This window comes from Haemaphysalis longicornis, unplaced genomic scaffold (assembly GCF_048455015.1).
Source record: "Haemaphysalis longicornis isolate Haplotype H1 unplaced genomic scaffold, Haemaphysalis longicornis Haplotype H1 scaffold_1, whole genome shotgun sequence".
Taxonomy (NCBI): domain Eukaryota; kingdom Metazoa; phylum Arthropoda; class Arachnida; order Ixodida; family Ixodidae; genus Haemaphysalis; species Haemaphysalis longicornis.
The window spans coordinates 140,712,812-140,735,244 of NW_027526203.1; the positions used below are offsets into that span (position 1 = coordinate 140,712,812).

Below are 22,433 nucleotides of genomic sequence, written 5' to 3' on the forward strand. Positions count from 1 at the left end.
GTGCCGCCGGCCGTCCATAGGGTGTTGTCGTCTGCATAAATGGTGTGTCGAACGCCTTCGACACTCGACACCACTTCGGCGACTCGGATCATGACAGTGTTAAACACCAGCGGTGAGATCACCGACCCTTGAGGCGTGCCCACGCTGCCTACGTCTCGCTTTGGTAAATCGATTTCTCCCGCGTGCAGCTCGATCTTGCGGCCTGACAGGAAGTCCTCGATGTATTTGTAACTCCGCTCTCCCATGTTGAGCCTTGACACTTGCGCCAGGATGGCTGAGTGCCTCACTCGGTCGAAGGCGCTCTGCAGGTCTAGGCCCAGTATCACCTTGCTGTCCCTTGTATAGTCCTCGATGATTTCTTTCTTCAGTTGTAGCATCGCGTCTTGGGTGCTCAAGCCTCTCCTGAATCCGATCATCGAGTCCGGATACAGCCCCTCTTCTTCGAGGTAGTCCTGCCACCTGTTCGCCAGCACGTGCTCGAAGACCTTCCCCACGCATGACGTTAGCGAGATTGGCCGCACGTTCTCAATGCTCAGTGGTTTTCCCGGTTTCGGAATGAGTACCGTTTTAGCTGTCTTCCACTGTTTCGGTGGTCGGCCGCTTCGCCAGCATCTGTTGTAATATCTTGTGAGCGCTTCGATCGACGAGTCATCGAGGTTTCTCAGTGCCTTGTTCGATACTCCGTCTGGTCCCGCTGCCGATCTGGTGTTCAGCTCCCGCAAAGCCTTTGCAACCTCGGCCGTCGAGACGTCCCGGTCCAGCCTGCCGTTGGGGGTCCCTTCGTATTCTGATTGTTGTTCGGCCGTAGTCTGTGGTAGGTACTTGGCGCCCAGCTTCTTGATCAGCTCTGCTCTGCCAAGGGTCTTCTCGGCTTCGCGCCATGTGGTTCTGCTGGAACGATTTGGTTTTGGTCTCGTCGCGCAAGTGTCTGATCAGAGACCAGGCCTTGCCTTGGTGGAGGTTGCCGTCGATGCGGTTGCACACCTCGTCCCACTGCTGTCTGCAGAGGTACGCGCTGTGTTTTTCGATCGCTCGATTTAGCTCCGCCACCTTCTTTCGTAGCTTCCTGTTCCATCGCTGCTTCTTCCAGCGCTCCTTGATGGACCTCTTCGCTTCGATGAGGTGCACCAGTAGGCTGTCTACGCATGTAATGTCGTCGCTAGTCTGGATATTCTTGGTCGCTTCCTGGACTTCCTTCAGCCTCGTCGTCCATTCTTCAATGTCTTCGATGTCGAGCATTCCCGGGTCGTCGCTTCTCTGCTTGCGGAAGGCGTCCTAGTCCGTCCATTTGTGTTCGATCTTGCATTCGCCTGTGCCTGCCAGTTCGATATCTAGTATGTAATGATCGCTCCCCAGATCTTTACCGGTGTTGCGCCATGTAACCTCTGCTCTGTTCTTGATGAAGGTTAGGTCCGGCGTTGGTGTCCCGTTGAGTCGACGTGAGGCCCGTTCGCGTAGGTTGCTTGGGGTTCGTGATCAGGGTGTAGCATTGTTCCGTCGCTTCGTACATCAGGTCTTTACCATTGGCGGTGTCTCTGTTGTACCCCCACGAGTGGTGTAGTGCATTGAAGTCACCCCCCACCACCAGCGTGGTTCTCGGGGCCAGGTTACTCGCTGCCCTCAGCAAGGTCTTGAATTTCTGGATGTAGTCTTTAGAGTTGCTGTAGACGTTCACCACGTACAGCCGCTGCCTGCAGTTCTTGCCTGGTGCGACCTCGACGCAGACGTGTTCGCATTTAGTCTTCTTGCCGTTGTTCAGTTGTTTGTATATCGCGGTCAGTCCCTTTCGCCCGAAGGTACAGATAGCTAGCGTCTTTAAAACGAACGCAAAAAGGAACGGGCCAGCTTGAGTTGTGTGCGTAGCACCTCAGCGTGTCCCTCGCATGCGGGAGGAGTTCTGCGCTTAGAAATCCGAATCTCGCAATAAAATTCCCGAATATGGACATCCTCAGGTTTGTTCCAGTTATAAAAAATTGCCAATAACGGTTTGTCATTTTTTAAGCTCAGCGCATTATCTCCTTTTTGGTTGGCGTATGACTCTCCTTTGTCCGTCGTACGTGACGCATTTTAGGACAGTCGTAATGCACGGACGGCTGAAATTATGACGAGCAAGGTGTCTTTCCACGGGTGGCACTGATGTTGCAGCTTATATCGTCGCATCAAAGAGCAGTGGTTCCGTGGAACCGAGCTCGATTTATTGGCGAGGCTGCGCACAGAAGATGGGGAGGGCCCCAACAACGGAACAACCTCTCCGTCTTCCGAACACGGTTAGGCCTCTTGGTGAAGCTTGTGGCCTTTCCAGCTGTTGAACGTGAAAGTTTGGGCTCGTTGGTACTCCACTGAACCGAAGTTCACAGCGCGAAAAAAAAGCGAAGGAAGGATAAAGAGTAGTGACACGGTCAAGCGCTACTTCCAACTGATAATTATTTCGGAAAACACACACTGAAGTATTCACACATATGCCGACCCGGATTGATTCGGTCTATCGGGATTTTGTGAGAGATGATATAGCCACGGGTGTTTTTATGTATCGCCTACATCAGGATTCTGCAGCCTCTGCAAGCGGAAAGCGAAGCAGAGTCCTCGTTCCCAGCAGAAGGCGGTGTTAACCACTGGCGTACGCAGGGAGGGGTTCACGGAGGGGGGCGCGGCTCCTCCAGAAATTTTGTAGCGTAAGCTACACTGGCAGAGGTTGAGCAGTTTCGCATGGACCTTCAAGGGCCGTGCTGCGGAAGCCCGAGGAGCATTGAATTGTGTTGGATTGGCTTGAATTGGATTTGGATTGGATTAGATTGTAATAGATTGGATTAGATTGGATTGGATTAAATTGTAATAGATTGGATTAGATTGGATTGTATTGGATTCCAATTGGAGTACGGGTGTGTAGAGAATTGGGTCTGCACATTCGCCGGACTGCGCAATCCGGAGGAGTGACGTCATCGCCGCGGCAGAAGCACTAGCGCCGGCGCGTGCCCAGCTGTGCGCCTCGGTTGCGCAGTAGCCAAGTCTGACGCTGCGCAGGAGCCGCTTGATAGTCGTTTCGCGTGGCTTCTGGAGAGCAGTGACTGGACTGGACCAGATTGGACTGGACTGGACTGGACAGGACTGCACTGAACTGGATTGGATTGGAAATCGTTTTAGCAGCAGTAAGAATGATAATCAGCTGATCCTAGACAACCAGGAAACCTAAGAATAATCAGCTGAACCATAGCTCACGCTACGTATATCCTGGCATAGCCGAGCTAAGCCACTGCTAATTTTTTTTGGTTTCGGGCGGTGAGCGAGGAGGCAATAGACAAGGCAGCTGAGTGTGTGTGGTATCAAATAACGACTTTCGATAGCCCTTATCTTATAGCAAACGATGCGTCAAGCTTACGATCGCTTGGTTGTCTGCTGTCACCACGACGAAGAGCCGTTTCACGGCACCCCTAAAAAAAGAAAAATAACATAAAAAACGGTAGCCATGTTATGTGGGACACGCCTACTGCATTCCGAAGTTCTTAACTGCTCTTTAAATTTACACTTATTTTTCTCGTCTTTTTGTATTGTGTGCTTGAGCTTGATGCTATGTTGTTCCGCGGCCCTTTTTTGTCTAGTGGGTCCGGTCCAATCCCCGATATGAAATCCTGTGCGCGCTGCTGGTGTCAACTAACGATTCCACCCAAGTGGGTGGCATGGGTGGCCCAGCTCGCGACATTAGGTTTGGGCTGACCAAGGAGCGGCCCGCTTCTTGCAAGCCGTTCAAATATCAGCGCCTCTACAACTCACCATCTCGCTAGGCCAGTGGCTACGCATCATGAGTGTGCCGGGGACCGCTTTCGGGCTTGAAAAAGTGATGGGGGATCCCACGATGAACTATGCTGATGCGTGTTGTATTGTCAAACAATTTGCTCTTGCAGCTCAAAGTCACCCAAACAAAACAAAGCTGCCTTTTGTGTGTCTGGCTTTTCCGCATAGCTGGCGTGTCACGCAAAAAGCCAACGTTAAAACAGTGCCTACGCGGAGAAAATAAGCATACAAGTCACCTTTTTTTTAATTTCCAGCAAGGTTTAGCAAAAAAAAAAAAAAAGAACAAGAAAACAATTCAATGTGGGTGGGAGGAGATTTTCAAGGTGGGTTTCGTGGACACTTCAAACGTCCTCGCTACCCCTGGACCCCTATTTGAGAACCGTTGCGTTAGGCGATCGCCGCAAGCGGGGCGGGTCCGGAATTCCCGCTCTATAGACGCTACAAAAAAACTTGTGTATCACAGGCCACCTAAGGGCTTGGTTCTAAGATAACCCTTATAAGTTCAGAATCAAGTGCGACTTAGTTCATGCCGAGTCATGGCCTAAAAGTGCGCCAAGGAACCCCACGGGTGGAATTGAGGCCTCAGCGGTGGATGCCAGAGCAAAATAATACTAAAAACAATGAACTAAGAAATAGACTGATTCCGCTGCTGACTTTCGTAAGCCACCATTCACGCGAGGACTGTCGGGGCTAGGGTTTTTCAGTGCATACGAATGACAGCGTCGGTCAAACGTCTAAACATTTAACGCTCAATTCTTATCAAAGTGGCCATCGTGTCGCCTCGGACAAGACTGTTATCTGCCGACGCCTAGCTGTAGAACGACAAAAAAACGAACCTGCCATTGTAGAAAAGCGATGCGTATGAGAGCTCAATTTGGGGAAATCCGTATGTCGCTATTGGAGATCTAGTCGGCCAAGATATGACAAAACAGCGCCTTCAATGACGCCCCCATCAAGGAGGTCGAACTCCGTGGGGCGCTGCGTTCCTGCAAGCGGAAGCCGGTACCAGAGGCCGATGGCCTCACCTACCAGATGCTGCTCAACCGGGACGAGGTGGGGTTCGCGAAGCTTCTGGCAGCCTACAACCGCATCTGGACGACAGGGCGGCTGCCGCCCGATTGGCTGCTGGCCATCCTGCGGCCCCTCCCCAAGCCAGGCAGTGGTTTTGGGACAGTTACGGCCTACCGCCCCGTCGCCCTCACCTCCTGTGTCTGAAAGCTGCAGGAGCGGGTGGCCCTGCGCAGGATGGAGGCCATCACGTCGGTGGAGGAGTTCATCCCAGAGAAGCTCACAGGCTCTCGGAGGCATAGGGCTGCGACGGACTCCATTGCCGACGTGTTGCCAGCACTGGAGCATGCCCGGGCCACCAGGCAGGTGGCAGCGTTGGTGCTACTAGTCGTCAAGGACGCCTTCGACAACCTGCAGCGCCCTAGCTGCCATCTCCCGGCCCATGGAGGAGGCTGACATCGCGGGCAAGCTGCGGGGTTTCGTCGAGGCGTTCTTGACGGGCCGCACGGCGCGAATGCAGGTGGGCAGCGCCCTGTCGGCGCCCCGGCCAGTGGACGTGGGCACCCCGCAGGGCTCAGTCGTCAGCCCCTTCCTCTTCAACCTGGTCATGGCAGCACTGCCAGACTGCCTGCCGAGAGGACGGGCACACAGGGTGTACATGTCTGTGCCCGCCGACGACGTGGCCCTGTGGGTGCTGGGCCCCAAGGGGAGCTGCCGAATAGTCGTGCTGCAGCTGCAGGCGGCCCTGGACGCGGTGCGGGCCAAGCTGGCAAATGTTGGCCTACAGCTGTCAACCAGCAAGACGGAGGCGATGCTGGTGCACCCGAATGCCCAGTCCCGTCGCAGGGCCAGGTGCCTGCACATCGATGGCGAGGAGCTCAGCTGGAAGACCAGTGTGCGCTGCCTGGGGCTCACGCTGGACCACCGCGTCAACTTCCGGCAGGCCACCAGGAAGCTCCGAGCCAGGGCACAGATGGCTACCACGGCCGTGCGAAAGATGGCTTCCCGGGACCGCGGCCACATTGACCGGCTGCGGCGGGCTGAGGGAGGCAGCCCCCTGCTGCAGCGGCTGCGTACACACCGCCACTCGTGCATGGGGCGCATGATGGCCCTGTACGAGGAGGTAGTGGCCCCCACGAAAGCAGGCCCCGTCGCCAGTCGCCCCCCTGGCCTGGAGGCCGAGGTGCACTTGGACGTCCCGGGCCTGCGCAGCAAGCGGCGGACGTCGCACTGCGGGCAGCTGCAGCTGGCCCGGGGCGTCGTGTGGGGCAACCTGGAGGGTCACACCCGGGTCTACACGGACGGCTCCGGGCGGCATCGGCAGGGTTCGGCCACGGCGGCAGCGGTGCTGGGGGAGGCCACCAGGCAGGCCCGGCTGCACTAAGCCGCATCATCCGCCACGGCCGAAATGGTGGGCGCAAGCCTTGGCCTGGACCTGCTACTGGAGCTACTGGAGTAGCCCTACTGCGGATCCGGGAGGGCGACCCGCGCTCCCTCCTGGTGTGGGCTGTGCGGGACAAGGTGGCACGGCTGGCTGTACGAGGAGCTCGCATGCGGCTGCAGTGGCTGCCAGGCCACATTGGGCTGGATGGAAACTAGAGGGCAGACGAGCTGGGCGCCGACGCTCACGAGCTGCCCCCTTCGCCCACGGCAGCACAGGCAGCTGCAGATGACGCCCGCCTGCTGATCCACCGGCATGTACAGGCCCAGCACCCTGACCCGAGGTTGGCCGTTGGAGAAGAGGCCCCACCACCCGTGCAGGCCACACGGAGGGCCCGACAGGAACGCTGGGCTGTCCTGCTCCTCAGTGAGGGGTGCGTGTGGACGGCCGAGTGAAAACACCCCCTGGAGCTCGTCGACGACCCGTCGTGCAAGCACTGCCGGGCGGCTGTCCAGACCCTGCCGCATCTGGTCCTGGAGTGCCCCAGTTTGTGGCAGGGAGGACTCAACTGTTGGCCGCCCTCAGGGGAGGGGCTCGGCCCCTCGAAGAGTTTTTGTGGCCGCCAGGCAGCGCCAGAGAGCGGGACGGAGTCCATGAGGGCCTGAGGTCCTGCCTGGACGCCTCAGGACTCCTCCCGGCTCTCCGCTTTCTCCCCGGCTAAACTGAACTGTGGCCGTTTTTTTGTGTGTGCGCGTGGTTTCTTTAAGTAGATTTAGTGTTTTGCTTGTATATATTGTACATATGTGTCCTTGTTAGTCCTATATATATTGTGAGGACTGATGGCGACGGGCGCCTGCCTTCACCCATAGGGAGGAAATAGTGAGGACAAATTGAGTCAGGCGGACGCTTCGCTTGGAGGGACGATCTGGTGTGAGGGCTAATCCCCTCACAAGGGCGCATTTCTATGCATCACCTGTAAATCCTCATCATCACGCAGTGGCCTCAGCCACTTCCTCATTTTGTAGATTATCATCGTCATCGTGTGATTTGGTGTTCTTCGGCCCCGATCGCCCGAATAAAAGGCTGCCTCCAATCTTTGCCTTTCAATATGTATATACGTATCCTCCCCCTCTCTCTATCCTCCCTTTCCTGTATAACTGTGTTCCCCATTCCCCACACCCCCCACACCAGCAGGCGTTCCGGTGTCCACCCTTAGGTGAGACAAATTATACGCCTGCTGGTGGTCTTTCCTTTCCTTGCTAACAATAAATTCATTCATTCATTCAATGGCAAATCGCCATCGCTTCATAAGCGAGATTGTCGACCAACGTAATCTTGATAAACGCGGGTAGTGGGCATTTCTAAACGTTCTTGTCTCATTTAAGGGGCCCTAAATAGGGGTGGCGGAGGCTATAAGGCTTGGAGCTTTCACCATTTCCTCGCACTTCAAAGCGCTGTGGATGCTGGAGCTTACAACATACTTTTCAGGGCGCTTGCGCTCCGAGGTACGCGAAGCCAATGGCTACGCTCAGTGGTTTGTCCGGCTTTTTATTTTTAGCAGCCGGCGCGCATGCTGCGCCTACTAGTGGCTGCGTGGCACTGCTTTTCGCGTTGGCCGTGCTAGCGATGGCACGTCAGTTTTTGGAAAAAAGGCTCAGCATCGCCGCAGTTATTCGGTCACCGCTTTATGAAGCTGTGCCGACTACGATCCCAATCACAATCTTTCACCGCACTATCATCCCCTTTCACGAATTTGTAACCTGATTTTCAGCAATAGTCCGGATCTGGCGGGCGGCGACGAGTTTTAGCTGCTGCGGTGTGTGCCGATTCGTGCGCAGCCATGTCCACCGGGAAGGCAGATGGTTGCCGCGGTCACATGCAGCGTTTATGCCTGCAGAAGGCTCTATGGGATTGTCAGCGCTATTTATATCTTGCAAAGGACGCGCTATATCAACAAACCCAGCTAAGCTCGTGTGATGGAGGGCGACGATCGACATTCGTCCCTACAAGGATACGCCGTGTCGGAGACACCACCCGAGCCGCCGAAACCACCTGCGGCTTCCCCCAGAGCCGGAAACACTGATTGGCTGCAGCATTTGATGGAACCAACCAATAGCGGCGCCGTAGTCTTCAGCGCCCGCTGCGCCGTAGAGCCTACGTCAGAAGCAAGAAAGCTACGTCAAAGCTCCGTTTAATGATGGCAAGACTTCACATGTAAACAGGGGAAGAAAAGAGCGCTTATCTAGCGATAGCGCGCTTGAAATCGCGACCTATTTAGGGCCCCTTTAATGCGGCAGTTGGGTTGCCTCATATTTCGCACAGTTTAATTAAGACAGCGGTATTCCAGCCTCTACTATCGTCTATCGAGAGGCCTCCGACTCAGCACGTTGCTGGGTTGACAAAACAATTAATCAAACCGGGAACACCCTCTCCTTTCCCTCATCACCGACGTCTGTAAAAGAAAAAAAAAATGAAGGAAGCTCACGCTAATGTTTAAGACTTGAAGGTATCGAAGCTGTACGCAACAGTAGCGTCTTTCCGCTTTTTGGCCTCACGGCATTGTTTAAGCCTCGCCGCTGTACAAGGGACTACTGCTGGATGTTCGTCTTCCTCTATCGCACACGGTTCTGCGCCCCACGTGGCCTCGTGGCCTTCCTTCGTGGCGCGCGCTTATCGCTGCGGCGGCGGCCGCTTCGCCTTCCTCCGCCACGTCCTGGGCACATGTTCCGCGCACGTCTCCTTTCCCTGCTCGCCTTTCTGTCCCCGTTATCGGGCCGCAGCTCCGTGCCGGACACTTCTGGAAGGGGGCGTGGTTTGACCTGTTGTGCTCAAGGTCAAAACTGGTCACCCCGCGACATAGGTCGGCAGGCTGACTCACGAATGCACTCACCCCCCCTTGCATTCACCATTTGCATTCACCATTCACCACTCATGAGTGAGTGGTGAATGAGCCTCGTCATCGTTTTGTATTGGCGAGTGCGAGTGAGTGCCAGCTCCACGCGCAGTGAGCCCCGAGTGCGAGCACCACTCGCGGCGAGCCCCGCTCACCCCTCGCGAGTGCATTCGCACTACTCGCGCCTTTTCCGGGGCTTTCCGCGGTGAGTGCCACTATTGCGCTTGTACTCGCTGTTGGCTATTCGTCGCAGGAGCCGCCCACTGTGATGGTTGTTAATGGCGGGATTGATTTTAGCTTCGGAAATATGTCGTCACTTAGGTCCTGCTTTGGGGCACCCTAGAATTAATTCTCTGGTGGTATGCTCATTTAGGAATATGATTTGGATGGCCTTCTGACGCCGTAACGTACTAATACTGTTCGGTTTCATGACTCATGGAGGGCCTGCTGCACACACTCGCGTGCGAGGTGAGACGACGAGTTGATTGTTGTTGTTGTTGTTGTTGTTGTTGTTCCTGGTGACTTGGCACATACCCACATGGGGGATTGGCCAGAAATCGGGCGTGAGGAGGGCTAATGCGCCCGCTTAAAACACCGGAAAACGCTGAACCTAGCGATTTATATGCAGAAATAGAGAAAATAGAATTGGTTGAAAGTTGAAAATAGACTTTGGGATAAAACAAATGAGCTTTTTGAACCGAGAGAAGTACATGCAAGAATCAAAGCTAACAGGGCAGGCGCCTGGTCTCGAAAACGTATGCATGAATATCCCAGTGATGCGGCCCCAAAAGATAGTAGTACGGTCATGGAAATAGGCAGACCAATTCGTCGCAATGGCGATGCAAGATGACGTTGCCGCATCATCGAAAAACCACGGCAATGCAACAGGAAGTGCTCTAAAGTTTTCTGATCACCGCAGACAGCACATCGGGAGGAGGAGGCGAGACCAGCCCGGTGCATATAAAAGTTGAGTTCGGGGACTCGACATCTGAAGCTAGTTAATGTGACCTCTCACTGACGAGATTCACAAAAACGGGCATTCCAATTAAGTTTTAAATGGACATAATCTTCAAAATTAGTGATGATCCGTTCCTGCACTCTTGCTAGGCGTTGATAGGTACGAAACCTTGCTCTTGCTAAAATAAAGGAAATAGGGCCTAGGTCAACCGGAGGGCCATCCAAAGACGATAGCGCCAAGGAATCAGCCTGTTCATTAAGCTGTAACCCTTTGTGACCTGGAACCCAAATGAGGCAGATGTCCCGCAAATGGGAAGGCACAAGGAAGTTGAATGCACGAATACGAGCGGAATTTTTGGATGAAGACAGAGCAGAACAAACCGATAGGGAGTCCGTAATTATTGCTACATTAAAGTGCTGCGGAGGTATTTCTCTTAAGGCCAGAACTATCGCCAGGAATTCGGCTTAAAATATCGTTGTAAAATCAGGTAAACGCAGCGAGACTGACCAGTTAAGGTGTGGACTGAAAATTCCCACACCTGCTCGTTCCTCACGCGGGGATGCATCTGTTGCCACTATTGCATAATCCTTCAAGCTTGCCATATGGTCGTTCAGTAGTCCTGTTAAAAATCGTGACGTAAGAATATTAGCCTTACAGGGGAAAATGTTATGGAAAGTTAAAGGCGCAGGAGGCACATCATAGGGCATTGTCATTACTATGGAAATGTTGATACTCAATGGTGAGAGTAATGTCTGGGCGTAAACACCGTGAGGATGAATGTGGCAAGGCCACCAAGAGCTGAAAAAGAGTGCCGGCTGAGCAACCATGAATGAAAAATATCTGCTCTGTGGAGACTCAAAAATTTTGATAACCGTTAGGGCTGTTAGTAGCCGAAACCGAGACTCCAGACACGGCATGCGGGCCTCCAAATACAAGATGTTATTGTCCACGCACCTTGGGAGGCCGAGGCACAATCTCAGTGCACGATGCTCCAACATAATAAGCTTTCTGAGTTTGTAAGCTGGTGAACCGGAAAAGAGGGTACAGCCAAACTCTAAAATGGGACGCATGTACCCCCTGTAAATAAAAAGTAAAGCGTCCCTTTTCATGCCAAAACTTCTATTGCTGAGTCTCCGCAACAGTCCCCTTTGGTCGCGATATGGTTTATATGAGGGCGCCAATCCATTGTATTATCATATATTACACCCAAGTACTTCAATGATGCCACCTGAGGGATAGCCGCCCCCCGATACGTCAGGCAGAGGGTAAGCGGAGCAGATACCGGAAACACAATAACAGCGCACTTATTGACGTTAATGTGCAAATTTATGTTCGTTAACCACCTTTCGATGGAAAACAAATATGCCTGTAGCATTTGGTAAAGGACATGAATGTCAGGAGCAGCAGAGAAAAAGGCTATGTCGTCAGCGTAAACATAAGTACAAACTTCCTGATTTATTAGAATTGAACTCATTAGTACATTAAACAGGATGGGAGAAAACAACGAGCCTTGGGGTACGCCCCTTGTCTGATATAAAGTCGATGATTTAAAGCCATTTTTCGAGCAAAAGAACTTGCGTCCAATTAAAAATGGCTGAATCTATGAAAGGATGTCCTTTGGTAACCCACATTCTTGAAGTTTGGCTAGTAGTACGCTATTCCAGGCTGTCATACACTCTAGCAACATCCAGTGTGACGAGTGCGCATACCTGTTTATGTCTGCGGCAAACTGAATGCGGCTCTCCAGGTCAACATGGGCGGACCAAATGGAGCAACCCGGACGGAAGCCATTTTGATGCGGGCTAAGAATATTTTTACTGGACAAAAACTAAACCAAACCGTCATACAACATTCTCGATATCAATTTGTCTAGGTTGCTAGTTAGTAGTTAGTGCAATTGGACGAATATTGTCCGGAATATCACCTAGGCTGGGGTTCTTTAGAAGGGGGACAATTTTTGCAATTTTCCAATCCGCAGGAATCCATGATTTTTCCAATGAAGTATTTATGATATTCAACAGGTCGTCAGGAGATTCCTCAAACAAAAGTTTTATCGCAGGAGTAGAAACCCAATCTGGCCCCGGGGAGGCTCCCGGCAGCCGCATAACATCCCCCATATCTCCCATCGTGACAGGGGAGAAGTCTACAACTGGCATACTTTCTAGAGTTGATGAGAGCCTGAGTTTTAAGTCCTGGGCGACCTTTTAGATCGAATTCATGATTTCTTCAGACGTTTCCACGACTGAAACATCGTTACTGCGATTATCGAAACTCTTGCGGTTACGCAAGGCAGCAAAGAGAGCACGCCTGTTTTTTTGTTTCTGAAAGCGCCGAGAAACAATGCGAATGATGCAGTTATTTAGCCGTAGAGATTGTTAGACGGGAAATAGCGGAATAATATTTAAAATTTCACCGGTTATCGGGGCTCTGATTATGAATGAACTTCTTCCGCGCCGCCTTCCTACGCCGATAATCTTTGGAACAGTCCTGGTCCCACCAATTGAGAGCACGAGCGCGAGTGCGAGTGGTGACGGCGAGCGGTGAGCGGTGAGCGTGAGCGCAAGTGAGTGCGAGTCGTGGAGGGCGAATAGTGAGCTTGAGTGTGAGTGAGTGCTAGTGGTAAGGGCGAGTGCTGAGCAGAGCATTAGTGTGAGTGAGTGCGTGAGGAAAAATATATAAATTTTTGTGTGAGAGTGGTGCCCAGTTTTGCCAAGGTATGCCCCGCGACGACTTCCAGAGGTAGCGTAGTGTAGCTTGCGCTACAAAATATAACTTACGGAAGAAGCTACATTGTTTAACATATAATCTTTTCAGGGTCAAGGGAGGGAATATCGCAGCTATATTTTAACCAGTGGCTTTAGGTCAAATTTTTGTGTTCGCGTGTGGCTTTAAGCCAGGTTCTGCTGACTGCTCACTAATATACAAACTGAACCCCATCGGTCCATGCAAATGTAGCGATGCTGATCGATGAACACTATTGTCGTCGTGTCGGGGTGGTAGCACGTGTCACGTCGTTTTTAGACGCCCCTTCCTCGGCAACGGATCTTGCATAGGAGATTTCGGTTCCCTTATTTTGAACCTCGTAGTCACGACCGAATCTAAAGAAAAGGGACATGACAAGAAAACACCTGAGCCCGCCATTTCTGTCGGCACCACCACCGCGTAAGCACGCAGGGTAATCAAAACGTTCACTCAGTGCGAATTCGTGGTAGCCCTACGCGGGTCGATAACGCAGCCTATAATGTGCACCTTAGACACTCCTATATATTGGAAGCCGATTGGAAATATCAAGTAATAATGCGGTAATTAGTGAGATGCTAACGCAGATGGGTCGTTCATAATTGCGCCAGATTTGCGCTGTCGGCTACGACCTTGTCTCGAAATAATTGTAGGTCTCGAGATGTTCAACAGAGTTGTAGGGGGAGCCCTCATAATACTGTAACAAAATATGTTGGTAGGCTTGTGTTTAAATATAAATGAATGGATAATATCATTAAAACAGCGCTGTCGTCGCGTTGGTCGCGTTTTGCACAATAGAATTATTGGTCGCGAGGGCCACTACTGGAGAGGCTGGAGCTGCGATCGTTTTGACGTCACTAATAGGATCCCCATTCCTACCTTGATCCGTAGTTGGCTTGCAGCGAGTGACGTTTCGTTCAAGACGCGCTTCTTAAAGGTATTTTCGTGTAAATTCTTGACGTTAAAGTTAATTCTCAGTGTGTGAGAAGCGTCATTTGAGAACCTGGGGACTTTATGGTCGTATCGACTGTGGTAGGCTGCCCGCAAACAACTTGAGCATGGTGGTGTAGCCGTACATGTGCGGCCGAGCGCGGTATAAGCGGAAGCTGTGTCTTGTTTTCTCGATCAGCATTATGGTCGACGACGCCCGCTGAGCTCAATTTCTAGATTTTGCGCGCAATTCGCAAGAAATGGACGAAACAGGAAATCGCTAAGCGTCTTCTACACGTGAAAATGCTCCGCACACGCCAGCGGCGTAGCCAAAAATATATTTCGGGGTGTGTTGTACACCACAGGAAACATTAAAAAAATATTGAAAAAAAGAGACTGCGCCGGACGCCCAAACAATATATTAGTAATTTTTCTGCATGGATAACCCGCCGCGGTGGCTCAGTGGCTAAGGCGTTGCGCTGCTGAGCACGAGGTCGCGGGTTCGATTCCCGGCCGCGGCGGCCGCTTTTCTGATGGAGGCGTAAAGCAAAAAACGTTCATGCGTACGAGATTTCGGCGCCCGTTAAAGATCCCCAGGTGGTCAAAATTAATCCGGAGCCCTCCACTACGGCCCGCCTCATCACCTGCGTTGCGTCAGCGCGTTAAACCCTTCAATCAATCAATCAATCAATCAATCAATGAATCCTGCATGGATAAATTTCGGGGAGTGTTCTGACAGTGAAAGTAGGGGGGCACACAGTGGCCACAAAACACACACGCACACGCATGCACGCACGCACGCACGCACGCACGCATAAGCATAGGAAATGGGTTCTAGCAGACGAACCTGGAATCCTATGAGCGTCGTTGCTCGGACGGGGGCGCCACGGTACGTTCTTGAGGTTAATAACGGTTGACGACATGGGTGTAGACGGACTCCACCTGCGAGTTGTAGTTTCGCACTCAGGGGGCAAGGCCTCTCTTGGCAGCCACGGCAGGAAGGCAGAGCCATTGTTGTATTGTGAGAGGGCGTTGCCGTGTGCCGGCAGCCCTGCCGTGCAGTAGTGCCACGTGCAGTGAGAGGAATGAACGCGTGCAGCGTGGGCGTACGGCGGCGGGTGCCGTCCGCTGCCGACGGTGATGATGATGGCAGGCAAGGCGGCGCCCTGGAGCGAGCAGAGCACCGGCGAGCACGTGCTGGACGAGGCCACCATGTTGGCGCTCTGCCTCGGACACGACCTGGCCCGCCTGGTCACCATGGCCGTGCAGGTACTGTGCGCTCGAACACTCCCCCCCTTTCCTTATATATGCGGCAAACGAAGGAACTTTGTTTTTATCATTGGGTATACAGTCAAACCCGATTATAACGAACCCGGATAGAGCGAATTACACTATATATCGAACAAAAGCAAATCTGTTACGAAAATGCATGCGGAGTATATTTCATATAACGAAGTTCACATCGGATATATCGAACTCGGGGTGCGTACAATAGCCACCGAAATGCGTTGTCTCAGAGCGGCGATTGAGGTGCTGCTGATTGGCCATGATTGAGATGTTGAGCCTCGCATGACGTGACGCCCGACACCCTCCGTAACAGTATCCGATGCACGGGATTCACGACGGAGCCCAGCCAGCCAGCGAGTCCAGACCAAGACGGCATCATCGGCGAACTGCGCGGAGAGCTCGCCAACGTTCCAGATGCTGCAGTGACGAAAGGAGTGTCCTCAGAGGATTTCACAGTGACGACGATGTTTCCGTCACTGTGAGCCCCTCGGGCGCACACACCGTCGCCGATGTCATGGCAGCTGGTGCTGCTGAAAGCACCAAAGAGACTGAGGAACTTACAACGTAAAGCCGTCCGATGCTTTATGAAGCGCCTTTGCCAGCCGATGTTCTCCGCAAATATTGCTTCGAAATTGAAAGACAACTTCACTGGTGCAAAATATGTCTCGTGTAGAGAATGCGGTGCTATAGTTGGTGCCTCCAAAACGAAAGTGGAAACAAAAATCACCCCTTTCTTGCGATGTAGGCTGCTAAGGTGGAAAGTAGCTTATTGCATACAATAAATGGATTGTTTTGTGTAAGCACACTTTATGCGTTCGTTTCGTTATGTGGGAAAAGCATGGGGGGGGGGGGATGGGGGTCCCGCGTATTGCGAACTCGCAACAAAAAAAATCGTTATAGACGGGTTCGGCTATATCGAATTATTGGATATATCGAGCTAATTGCGGCGCATACTACAGTTCGCTATAGCCGGGTTTGACTGTACAACCTGCGGCTGGCTTCAAGCAAAAAACATAAAAAAAATAGCCTCGTATCTGCTCACTTCGTTGCAGATGTCTTCGAAAGGCGATAGTCCTCGGCCGCCACTGCCACGTAAATCCCCCTCTTCTCGCCCCCGCCCACCTCTCGTGCTCTTCCCCTCCCTTTCGATCCTCGCACGATAAACACGGAGGAGGCTTGCCAGAGTCAAATCAATTTTCCCGAGTTTCACTGCTCGCGCCATCTAATGGAACCTTTTGTTAGTGTTGAACTTGGAACATGGCCGCTAGGTCCTTTTTCTGCCGCCCGGATCGCGCGAGTTCTTCCTCTATTTTTGTTTCACAATATAGTTTTCAACGCGTATTTTAAAGACGATAGTCCTTCTTGGGCTACTTAAACCCAGAAATTTTGGTCTGTCTGTCTGTCTGTGACTCGATTCAGCCACCCAGCCAAAGTAAAACAATGCCTGTGCAATAGTCTTATATAGTCACAGCTAAATGTGCCTGTCTAAGTCCGGTGTAATGTTCATACTTGTCAATATTGTTGAAGAACAACAAGACATTACGCATATATAAGACAACAAATTATTACAGAAGTCATATTTGCAGCGTTCCTTTATAAAAAAATCGTACATGCTTGATTTTGGCGAGATTAAATACTTCATCAACTGAAGAAAAAAATATCACTCCGCCGTCGCCTGCTGTCGCCCGCGCCATATAGCTTCTGGCGGCATTTGAAGAAATCAAGTGGCAAGAGTTACGAAAGGTTTACTAGATAGGTCCAAGGAGGTTAAAAAATTTTTTTTTTAACCTCCTTGGATAGGTCCAAGACCTCCTTGGATAGGTCCCACGTTCTGCTTGGAACGCACGTGGACTAGGGATACGCGGTTCTATAAACTTTGAAGTAGGGCGCCTCGATTCGCACGCGTCTTCGCCGTACGGCAGCGTTGGCATCGAGACACCCGGTTTGGAGCAGTGGAACGCGGGAAATTTAAAATAATTTAAGCAAACCTTTGGCGTCTTTACCTTGGGAGGAACGCGACGCAACAGGAACAACATGAGAAGTGAGCGGGAAAGCGAAGAGAGACATTTACTTGACAAAAGTCGATAAAGACTATCGTCTTTTGACGACATTTGCAACGAAAGGAGCAGATACGCGGCCAATTTTCAATTTTCTATCGCAAATATCAAGCACACACCTACTTTGAATTAAAAGAACACTGCGGGTGCCAATTGTGCATCGATGTTTTGCCTCAAATATGCCTAATATTTTCTTCTTGCTCAACAATGTTGCCAAATGTAAGGTGTATGTTTCCACATTTAGTCGTTTTGAAAAGTTTCGCCTATATAATTTTCTCGTTAGAGTATACTTCTAACTTTTGGCCGGAAGGCTGAATCGAGGAGATACAGATATTTTTGGGTTTAAATAGCCCGAGAAATACTATCGCCTTTAAAACGGGCCTCCGTGTACGTACGTATGTATGCGCTCCGAAGCACCGTCATCGCATCATCACCATCCTGCCCATGGCGGAGGTCTCGCCGGTGACCCTCCCCAGAGAACGTTACTTTTCGTACAGGTTGATTTCCTTGCATGGCTTCTCTATTACACTTTATTGTTTGTGTTTCCAAAGTTATCGGCAAGCTTTGGTGAGGTCAAGGGGAAAACGCAGGGTCAGTGCAATAATGAAGTACAGAGAGACAGTGAAGTTTGAAACGGGGTGTGCTGTTGGTGTCAGAAAAATACCGGCCGATAGCCTAAAAGTGTGGAAGATGGTTTGAATACCGTGTATATAGACAGCCGCATGCACTGTATTTGATTTACCTTGGGCAGAAGTGCCCAATTGCGAATGTGAAATTTTCCGGCGACACAGTAATTACCAATCAGTGTGGCTGGAGTGGATGATCTTCCACTATTCCAGGAATTCCCGTAACTAGCCAATTAATTAAAATACAATGATGAACGTTAAGACCAGTGAATCCAGCCGAAATTTCGGAATTACGAAGTTGTAGAGCGACAAAACAAACTGCCTTGTTGAGCGGGTCCCTGAGCGCCGAACTTGAGAAAGTTTTTGTCATGCGGAGGACTTGCTTTATTCTTGTGCGGGCTAACCACCACGACAGCACTGAGATGGGATACTGGACAGGTCCGGTGCAAGCGGGTGGGTAATTTCCGGAACGGCCATGGCGCCCTGATAAAGTAAGAACTGCTGATAGTGTTTCCTTCGACGAACGTCATTTGCACTGCGCCTGAGTTGAAATGAAGCCGCCCGCGCTTGCTGGCTCGTACTCCTGCAAGCTCGATTTTAAAGCCTAAGCGAGTGAATTTTCAACACTGTGGGAGTATGTGTATATAGCGAAGAGATAAAACAGGACGTTAACGAAATTTGCGTCCGTTTCATCAATTTTCCACCGTTATCCTTAATCACGCTGTGTTGAGCACGAACGAAGATCGTCCTGATCCTGCTCGATTCCTAGCTGGTGTGACACCACACTCCCTGTATAACTGATCTAGTGTTGCCAATTCCTCGGCCTGCAAGCAGTGTTTAAAAAGAGGCATTCGCTCTGAGGGTCGCCATTCTGTGATTTCCTTCGGATGGTTTAGGTGGAGAGAAAAACTTCATTATCCCAGAGCATTGAGCATCCTTAGTGCAGGACGTATTCAAAAGGGACGAAAATACCAAAGCATCCCCTCGCTTCCGTTTGCAGGTTGAGAACAGCTGCAGCGTGCGGTGCACTATGGCGGAAGGCAACGTGTACGACGTGAACATCACCGACGGCCTTTCATGCGGCGTCGAGAAGGTCGGCCACGTTGAACAATTGCAACGGGAATTCTATCGCAAAAAAAAAAGTGGCCTTTGTACACGCTCTTGTGACCGAAATCAAGGCAGTAAGGGGTCAGATGAGCCGCGGTCAGCAAAAGAACGAAAAGCATACGCTGTGAATAACTGCTCTATATCCAGTGCAAACAATTGTTTGCACTGAACAGAAACAAGTTGCGAGAGGTAAGAAAAAAAAAAGATAGCCTTGCATGCTTCAAAATGGAGAAATAGCTGCTAAAACGTTGAAAACTTACGCAGTTAGTGAAGACAAAGATTTGGGCTATTTGTTTATGGTCATACATGGTACAGCACGACGAAAAAAAAAAAAAAACGAAAACGGTTCCACAGGGAAACGAAACAAGCAGGCACGGACTAAGCGCTAGTTTGCGAGCGCTTATTGGGCATGTAACACTATTTTTAGGACCAGTAAAACATGTATAACCATTTTAGCCGTTCACTAGTTTCCCATATCACGGGGAGCTCCCGCGGTAGAAAGACGGAAACGCATAAAAAATAAACACACCTACGCGTGCACTGTCGTGAACAGCAATTTCTTTGCAATACCTATACGTCACAAATGCTCAGGCCACACTTTCTTAATTTTTTTTACTATCAGATGCCACCTAGTGGATGTCGAATTAGGAATTTCATTTAGTTGAGCGCGCGTAAGGAGCGCATAATAAGCTAGAGAAACACTTTATTCTGGCATTAATGTCGCAAAAAATGAAAAGTGGTGACATTTGGTACCTAACTTTCACTGCAGCTGCAGGCGCTTCAAGTGACGGAAAAAGGTTTAGGCAGCTCAAATTTGAGTAAAGCGTACCAAAAATGTATTAGCATAAGTGTTTGTACGGATCGTTATTGTTAACCACCCAGGCTCGACTTCCCATTCCAATTAATCAGCGCACTCGTGTGAGCTCAAATTTCGCGCGCTGTCTGAACCTCTCGCCACGCCTCTGTTTCGGCAGGTCTGCATCAGGACGGAGTGCCGACGGCAGCCCTCGGTGACTGAGTCCGACCTCTGCAAGACCGTGCACCCCAACCAAGCATCACAGGCCTCGGTACGCGTCTCGGAGTTACAGTACGCCTGCACCAGACAACTGAGTTACTGGTAGAGCTGCTACTACGACAAAGAATGCACGTTGGTCAAGCCGCACCTTTTTTTGTGTGTGTAACTGCGTAAGGCACGGGTCGGGGGTTTTGACCTTTGCTTGCAAGCTTAGTTTTTTTTTTTTTTTTTTTTGCTTTGGTCGGTTTTCACTTCAAATGAGGAGTCGTTTCCCCTACGCTCTACGAGTGCCTAGACCAACTTTGACAAGCTCTGACGCAACGCTCTCTTCAATTGATCTGGCGGACCCATTTTGTGCGCACATCTGAAAGGACACCTGAGGCATCTTTTCTTTTAATGCGAAAGTATTAAGTATCTAGTTGAGCGACAAAGCCGTCGTCGGTGTCTATGGCAGGCTCCTAAATTCTCATGGGCTGCTGCACTCTAAGAAATAAACCCCAATTAAGAGGTGTGTACGGGCATGTGCCTGCAGCCACGTATGTAAGCGGGGAGTACCTCTGGTTCTGAGCCAATTTTATTTCACTACTCGGCGCGTCTGTAGCAGAGCACCCAGTGGAGTTCTATTGCGTTCAAAACACACGCCATGAACGTACTAGGGGCACTGACCCCTCATGGAAGAAGGCAGACCTTAGCTTCACAGAAGGTTTCTATGAGCTGTCGTGCAGGTCATAAAATCAGAAGCCTTCGTTTTGACGTAGGGTATACGGGTACAAAGCTCGTGCTCGCTGTGCTAGTCAGGCCTCATAGTCAATGTCCCGACCGTCGGGCGACAGCGACTGCGACCGGGTTCTCTGGTGAACAGGATCCCCTTTGCGCAGGGCTACGATGAGTGCCAGTTCCTGTGCTACGTGAGGAACCAGGACACGCCGTTCCGCTACTGCCGGCCGCCCGGCACCGCCTGCACCAAGGTACTGCTAGCGTGGAATGCCGTCGGGGTTTGCATACCTGTATACGCAGCATCACGCGTTCGGGATGGAGCCTTCATCCTTGTGTGTTTTGCAGCTACAGCTGGCAGCAGTTTATCACTATAAAGGATAATTTTATGGGGGGGGGGGGGGGGGGAAGTTCTTCATATTCTTGGCGTATGTTGGGCGGAGTGCGAGTGTGAAGGTGCATGCGCTATCCAGCACAGATATGAAAAACAGAATGATTTTGGCCTCTTCGGAGTTTGGCGGTTCGCACCCAGGCCCTTGTGTCCTTGAGGCAGGAGTCACAGCCACGGGTCCACGCTGACAAGAGGTTTGTAATTACAGGTTTTCGTATTCAGCCTTTGTGGCCTGTTTTAATGTCTGGAAGGAAAAAAAAAAAACTGCATACTGGCTTGAAGGCCACGCACACACGACACATGACGCATACGTGGACGGGCCGGATACTGCGAAGTCATTACGACGTTACTCTATCTGAAGGGCCATCTTGCCCCAGGTCAATCCCACATACGGACACATGTCACACACCTAAGATCGACCTTTTTTTTGGCGGGGTTTAAATCTTTCACCTCAGGACGTACCGCATGATGTATGTTGTCGTCGGAGAATCATTGTAACCGTGTACCTCTGTGCGTCGACAGCTATCGCTATAGGTGGTCTCACCCTGGGTGATCGTCTCCACGAGCCTCTTAATGAGCCTCGAAATGGGTAGAGTATTAAGTATGAGCATGCGAGTTTTGTTTTTAAATAGCGCGAAATCCATTCTGAAATCCACTGATTCGCACGACGAAATCACAGGAGGAGCGCAATATTTTGAAAAGTGCGCACATTAGAAAGAAAAGTATCTGCCGGGATAACGTAGCTAGCTTGTTAGCTGTTGATGATGGCGTGTGGATTGTATGGGTGGCATTTGTACCCTTGACAATAGTGTTGAGGCAGCATTCAACGTCTGTAATTTAGCCTTTGTAAGTGGGTTTTGGGTTATCGCATATACATCGACGTGTCGCAGCGAGCAACGCGCGGAAGCGGTCACATCGTTGGACAGTCCTTACACGTACACGAGATCCGTCTTCGCATCTCTTTCGCAGAACAGTGGGAGAGCGGGAACGTGCAACGTCCTCGGCTACTGCATGAGCAACGTGTGAAGGCGTCGGAGCGAGGAGCGAATAAAGGACTCTCGGCTCAACTGGCTTTCCAAACTTCTTCGCCGAGCTTTCACGGCGCCATCGCGAACGCCGTTCACTGCGCTCGGAAAGAAATGCCTGCCGATGGGTGTTTTGGTGATTGCCACCATTTGGATTATATTTTCAAACTTATCTCTCTCCATTTCTCCGTATCTTCTGTTGAGCTTGTCTACGGTGAAGAGGGGCAAAACTGCCGACAGCAAGGGGTGCGCCCGCCGAGGATGCCGCGACCAACTCCGTTTCACAGGCCTCAGGTGGCCCCTCAGGCAAATCTCAATAAAAAACTTTTGATGTTGCATTTCACTTGTGCATTAAAAAAAAGCAAAGAAATGAAGGAAGCTCACACTAGCGCGTAAGATTGGAAGGTAGCGAAGCTGGACGCAACCTTCACGACCATCAAGAAGGTTGAAGTACATGATTGCAGCCGATTTGCTTCTTATTCGCTGCCGCAACGACCTTTACTCCATCATTGT

General features: G+C 51.1%; 1 protein-coding gene across 3 annotated transcripts in view; it reads left to right on the top strand.

Moving 5' to 3' along the window:
- The window catches only part of LOC144137115 (uncharacterized), a 46,344-nt gene extending 24,124 nt beyond the window's left edge, over positions 1 to 22,220 (top strand). For 2 of the 3 annotated variants that reach the window (XM_077669449.1, XM_077669447.1), the window contains 5 exons: positions 14,798 to 14,967; positions 18,669 to 18,761; positions 19,750 to 19,842; positions 20,669 to 20,758; positions 21,865 to 22,220. In XM_077669449.1, the coding sequence (XP_077525575.1) occupies positions 14,839 to 14,967; positions 18,669 to 18,761; positions 19,750 to 19,842; positions 20,669 to 20,758; positions 21,865 to 21,921 (462 nt within the window). In that variant the 5' untranslated portion in view covers positions 14,798 to 14,838 and the 3' untranslated portion in view covers positions 21,922 to 22,220. The remainder of the gene's footprint in view (positions 1 to 14,797; positions 14,968 to 18,668; positions 18,762 to 19,749; positions 19,843 to 20,668; positions 20,759 to 21,864) is intronic. The other variant, XM_077669448.1, reaches the window with a different exon arrangement.
- The last annotated feature ends 213 nt before the right edge of the window (positions 22,221 to 22,433 follow it).